We start from the raw sequence: 6,854 nt of genomic DNA on the forward strand, positions 1-6,854 counted from the left end.
ATGTCACTTTTATTGATAACTACTCTAGGAAGACCTGGATATACTTCATGAGGACCAAGGATGAGGTCTTCAAGAGGTTCCAAGAGTTTAAAGCTCTTGTGGAGAACTAGATAGGGAAGAAGATCAAGGTCTTGAGGTTCGACAATGGGGGCGAGTGTACCTCCAATGAGATGAAGGATTTATGTCCTAGAACGGGAATCAAGAGGGAGTGGGGAGTTCCTTACACCCCATGGAAAAATGGGGTTACAGAGAGGAAGAACAGAGCCATAGCTAGGGCAAAGAGATCCATGCTCCATGATCAGGGGCTACCATTCTTTTTATCGGCTTAGGCATGCAACAATGCAGTGTGTCTGCAGAATGAGAGTCCACATAGAGTGTTGGGGAACAAGACTCTCAAGGAGGCTTTTATTGGGAAGAAGCCTGAGATTGGCCGCTTTAGGATTTTTGGGTGCCTAACATATTCACACGTCCTTGAGGAGAAGAGGACAAAGTTAGCACCCACAGCCAAGAAAGGCATTTTTGTGGGGTATAGAAAGACCTCCAAGGTGTACCATATATATATATATATATATATATATATATATATATCCTGCACAGAGGAAGGCTGTTGTGAGGCAGAACGTGAGATTTGAGGAGGAAAGAGCCTTGAGGAGGTCATGAGACATGGATTGGGTAGATAGGTAGACTCCTTAGTAGAGAAGTCCACCACAGGGTATGGGGTCTATTACCGCTCAAACTAGCAAGGGATCCCTAAAGGGAAAATGCTGGACCAAGGGAAACAAATGGAGACTTAGCCCATTGTCACCTCAGCTAAGGCTCCCTTCTATTTACGAACTTTCACCGATTGGAGGAGACCTAGTTTATTATGCAATCACCAATGAAGGATAAATCAATAAGTAGACATGGAGTGACCCAAATAATCCCTTTCTGGAAGAAGTTGAAGAATAGAGCTTACTTGCTTTCTAAGCAAGGTACAATGTCTTCTAGGAGAAGAATGGGAGGATTTGAGGGTTAGGTTTAGGGAATATGACTTGTGAAAGAGTTTCCCAATCCCTAAAATCCTTGTTGAAGTTGGCACCCCGGATGGTTTTTGAAGAATTATCTTTTCAAAAAAATTGGACCACACAAGACCAAGTGAACCCAAACTAGGTAAGGAGGTAAGAGTTTAGCAACCAATGATGTTCTTAACCCATACAAGGAAGGGAAAAAGATCATAGAAAGAATTTTCACTTAAAGGTGTTGAATTGATCCTATGAGGCACTAGCCTTAGGGATACTAGGGCAAAGCTTGATCTCGGAGCTAGGGCTTGGCTTTTCTCACAAATCCACCATCGGAATGGCTTCAAAATTGTAGGAGGCCTTGCGGAGATGCTAGCGCAAGAGAGGCTAGGAGAACGACCTTTTTGGAGGGCTATTTTGTCAAGAAAATGATGCCCTAGGTGACCAAACTTGGCTAGTCCTAGAAAAAGGTGAAAAAGAGTTGAGTTTAGGTGACCACCTCTTGGTAGATCAATGCCTTAGTCTTGGGAGAATGGAGTCTATGATAAATATGAAGGAGGACCTTGGTTTTTAGTCAAGAAGGCCTCAAGACTATCTCACTAGCCTTCTAGGTCAAAGAGAAGCAATCTTGCAACATTTATACTTCGATGTGCAAAAGATGATGGCTTATCAAGATGAATTCGTTGATAGAATTATCACTAGGAGATTTCATTCAAATTACATGGCCCATACATTGAGAGATTCTATATAGAGACAAAATTCCACAATTTAAGCGGTAAATGCATGCAACAATTAGCCCTAAAAATAGCGAAAATCCCAATCCAATGTATATGACAAAGTAAAACAAGAATAACATTAAAAGCATGTACTTATATGTAATAGAACATATCCAACCATCCACAATTTGACAATAGAGAAGCTCCAAGATAAGATAAACAAAATCCACACATCAAAATTCATCCATAAAGCTCCAATTCATCTTCCAAGAAAAAGTGTGAAATTCTCAAGAGAGAGAAGAGATCCAATCCAAAGTGATGATGAGAAATGAATTCATCTCACTTGTATTTATACACTAATGAGGAGTTCGAATTAGCCTCCTTGGTCTACATAAGCCCCAAAAATAAAATAATGTGCTAATAATCCAAACTTTTGGCGACAAGCCCACCAAACTCGTTCACAAATTAAAGAATAAGCCTCTCAAGAGGTTGAATAGTAATATATGCATGTCGTAGAGCCATCTAAGAGGCCTAATGAGGTCCATAGGTGCCATAATCTATGTCACACGGTTTGAGTTCGAATTCGAGTTCGACAACGATTAAGTTCGATTCGAATTCGAATTTTCTGATCAGGTTCGAATGAGGTTCGGCATTAGGTTCGACTATACATATTTTTCAATATATATATATATATATATATATATAATATATATATATATATATATATAATGATAAAATAATAGAAAATTCAAAATCGATCCATAAACACATAAATACAAATTCTTATTAGTAAACATACATGAATAATGTAATCATTCTAACATCTAGTTAAATGTAAACATACACAATAGTAGTTTGCAAAAAGAAATGACATAATTTTCAGTCTTCAAAAATTTAAATGAATGTCAAATACTAGTAATCTTTTAAAAAATCACATAATCAAAACATGATCAAAATTTAAACATCCACATCTTTGTAGGACATCTTCAATTTTCAAAATTTTAAATATCATCAAAGTCATCAACACATGGAATTCCATCATTTGGCTCATCTAGTGAGTCATCATCAATGCTAATATAATAAGGAAGTCATAAGGACCATTGCGAAATAGTTATAATCCATAAAATTGTTCTAGGAAATTCAAAAAACATAGATAATCTATACTTATGGCCTACTAGTATGATCAAAAAGCTCTCAATCATCATGTGCAGATGGCATAGTAAAGGCACTAGAATGGTAATCATCAAAGTCATCAATAGATGGAATTCCAACATTTGGCTCATCTAGTGAGTCACCATCAGTGCTAATATCATCTTCTTCTGGCTCTAGATCAGCATCAAACCATGGCTCGAAGAAACTAGATGCATCTTTGGCCACACTACTCAAGGCCAACTTCAAATTACTGCGAACATAAACAAGGTCTTCCAACCTTGTAGACAATAATTTGTTTCTTTTCTTGGACTCGATATGGTTAAAACTACTCCAGTTCCTTTCACAAGCAGAGGCACTTAATCCCTGGCTCAAAATACGAACTGCAAAACGTTGTAATTCAAGAGTCTCTGATCCATAAAACTGCCACCATCTCCCTGGAGGAATATTGGGCCTATCTTGTATTGCACTAGACCTTGCAAATATTCCCTCTTCCAACTTGTATGCTCGGAGCTGCTCTCTAATTCTCCTGCATTCTTCTAGATCAAGGACCAACCGTTCAACTGCATCATAAAGGGCATTCATGACTTCTGCATCATTTATTCTTTCTATCCCAAAGAGTCTAGGATCCAAATAACAAGCAATGTACTCATTTTCCTCATTATTAAAATATTTTGCAATGGCTTCTTTAGCACGATCCATGCCCTCGTAAACAAAACCCATGGAAGGGGTATCACTATCAACCATGCGAAGCATATCAACAATTGGTTCACACACTTTTAAGACCTTCTGAGCATTGTCCCAAAAAGCATTCCCTAAAATCACCTGTTCCAACTCCTTTCCTTTAGCTTCCTTTGAAAGATGAGACTTTTCCCACTCGTTGTTGCAAAAAACACCTCTTATACTCCCTTTTTCTTCAACTAGCCTTTTGATAGTAATATAATATGTGGCAAACCTGGTGTCACAAGGCCTGAGCAACTCTCTAGATGCATTATTCCTGTACAAGCTCAATGTGAGTTGATGGTTAAATATGAAGTGAGAAATTTGTTTCCCCCTCCAAACTATCTCGTTAATCCATGGAAACTTTGCCAAGTCATGCAACAATAAGTCAAGACAATGAGCAGCACAAGGTGTCCAATATATTTTTCTGTATTTATCCATGATCATTTTTCCTGCTCCAACACAATTTGAAGCACTATTAGTTATAACCTGGACCACATTTTCTTCTCCAACCTCAAGAATAGCTTCCTCTAAAATCTTGAAATTAAATTCAAAGGTCTTCTTATTCCCTGATGCATCAACTACTTTCAAAAAAAGTACCCCTTTAGGGCAAGAAACCAACACATTAATAAGAGGTCTATGATTCATATCTGACCAACCATCTGATAAAATTGTGCACCCTATTTCCTTCCAAGAGTCTTTGATCTTCTGCAAATTGTTTGTAACTCTTTCTTTTGACCTCTTCAAAAGAGTGGTCCTTATAGTCTCAGAACTAGGAGGGACATATCCTTTACCAAAACCTGCCATCATCTTACACGAATTGATGAAGTAAGGGATTCTTGCCACATTAAATGGAATTGCAGATTCAAAAAACGTATCAGCTACAACATCATCAACTTCTTGTTTCTGCATGGGCTTCCAAAGAGTATTTAATGTAGTTGTCCCACTTGATTTACCGATCTTTGACTGAGATGAACTCCCAACACCAACCGTGCTTGAAGAAATTGCAGATAATGAATTGTAATTCATTGCAATTTTTGTTTGAACACGTTGTCTTTTGTTTTCATTCACTTTCTTAGCCTTTTGTATATTGTCATAATCTTTCTGAAGTGTCTCCTTGAGCTCTGCAGACACATTCTTGCAACCTTCAATGCCACCTCCTTTGCCATTAGTGACAAAAAGTAAGTGGTCCATGACTCTAGTTAAAGATCCAAAAAACTCATTATTACATAACTTGCATTTCAAATGCCTCCCATGAGGCCCATCCAATTTCTCCACATATTTCCATCCTTCTGCCGTTGACTTTGGAGGTGCCATGAGAAATATGTCTACATTTTTGTTGGCAATGGCATATTAAGATTCGAATTTAAATAAATTATAAAATAGTGAAATTCAAATATAAATAAAACTTGATATCTTGATTAAAAGGTAAGAAGTAAAAAAAATCTATTGAATCATACTATGTCCTGCCTCCTAAGATACATGGTTTTTCACAATTTTCTTTTACTTCTCATTCTATATTTAGTGAGATTGAATGCCAATCCTCAAACAAGCACAATTTTTGTCATACATAGAATTGATTATTAATGATAGGTTAAATCTTACGATTATTATTAATGGTCATTCTTCTTATCAATTTGGATGAAACGACACCCAAAATCACCAAAATTTGTATCTTAATTAAATTGAAACAGAAAAATATAAAAAATAACTAGATTAATTTAAAAAAAAAAAAAAAAAAAAAAAAAAAAAAAAAAACATAAAATGCACGCCATTATCATTTCGAACTTATAATACAATAACTCTGAGGGGTTTTATCTAGTTACCAAAGCAGCCAATATCTTATACATTTGAGAAATCCCAAAGGACAAAGCTACTTTATGAATGTTAGGGGTTTCCAACTTTCCAAAGTAGCCAATATCTTGTACATTTGAGAAATAACAAAGGATGCTAGGAAGTGGACAAAGGTACTTTTATGAATGTTTGTGAAGCTCTTCATAGAGAATCCAAGATTATATTTGTTTCCCAATTGAAAGAATTGGAGATGTAATTGAAAGGCACCAATTTCACTACGAAAGGACAAATGGGTAGTGGAAGAAGACGATCCCCAATGCTCCTATCAACTTAAATTTAACATAAAGTGGATGAAAAGTCATAAATTCTCAAAAACAATTTGAAAAACTGAAGAAAAATACTAGTTTTGTTTTTGTTTGGGCATTCAGGGTCAAACTTATCGAAGCCTTTCAAGGCTCTATTGCACTATTCAATCATCAACTTACCGAATTTTTTTTAGAAATGCTAGTTTTGTTTTTGTTTTTGTTCGGGCATTCAGGGTCAAACTCATCGAAGCTTTTGAAGCCTTTTTGCAGGATTCAATCATCAACTTGCCAAGTACAGCCAAGGATGGTAGCTTAGTCTTAGATATTGTTGTGGAAAAAATGAGTTTATTTTGAGTATTAAGAATGAAATTCACTCAACCTTTCACGACTTTGTTAGATGACTTAACCAACTTAATTGTGGAGCCCATTATCAAAGTTCATTTAGTTTACTATATTTGCAAAGACCAAATTCTTATGATTTTGAGTAATTAACCCAGATTGCATTAGATTAACTTACCTTTTTTATTTTTATCAATCTGACCTGAACATAATTACTTAGAAAACTCAATTATAATATCATCTCAATGACAACTAACATAAATGACATAAAAATGTACCAGGTATATGGGATGCCCAAGTTTCCTTCAAAATGAAGCTCCCACCCTTGTTCATGCTATACAGCTGTTTTCAACTTAATAAAGGCTTCATAAAAGAGTATTTTCAAATGGAATAAACTAGTATTTACAAATGAAATTAAAGCGATTTTGAGAGTTCAAAAGATGTTAACCTAGCTTTCGGAATGCCTTCTCAATGATAACTAACATAAATGGCACAAAAAAATGCAAGCTATTTAAGGTACGCAAGTTTCCTCCAAAAACGAGGCTCCTGTCCTAGTTCAAGGGTGGAAGAACCTTCTGGGTAGGGCTAAGGTTTTTCCATACATGTAAAATACTAAATTTCTGATAACAGATTTCTAAGAAAAAGCAAATCTAAATGTTTGGATTTTCATCCAAATCTACCAGGGCTACACCAACATCAAAGACGATTTTCCTATTTGAACATCTCATGACTTACTTAAGTCCTAGGAATTACTTTGCTTTATATTCACAGGAAATTTGCTATCGCATTCTTAAAAATATCAATCCAGACTCCAAACCTATTTTACCAGAAAC

General features: G+C 35.9%; 1 protein-coding gene across 1 annotated transcript; it reads right to left on the minus strand.

The window, feature by feature from the left end:
• Positions 1 to 2,908: 2,908 nt before the first annotated feature.
• Positions 2,909 to 4,900, minus strand: LOC149205160 (uncharacterized). The gene is made up of 2 exons (XM_089397328.1): positions 4,073 to 4,900; positions 2,909 to 3,652 (listed from the first exon to the last, which is right to left on the minus strand). Exons 1-2 carry the CDS (start codon positions 4,898 to 4,900, stop codon positions 2,909 to 2,911), a joined length of 1,572 nt encoding a protein of 523 aa, XP_089253454.1.
• Between the last annotated feature and the right edge of the window lie 1,954 nt (positions 4,901 to 6,854).

Source organism: Pinus tabuliformis, chromosome 1_2, assembly GCF_031772625.1.
Source record: "Pinus tabuliformis cultivar Carrire ecotype Pingquan chromosome 1_2, CPIR1, whole genome shotgun sequence".
Lineage (NCBI taxonomy): Eukaryota > Viridiplantae > Streptophyta > Pinopsida > Pinales > Pinaceae > Pinus > Pinus tabuliformis.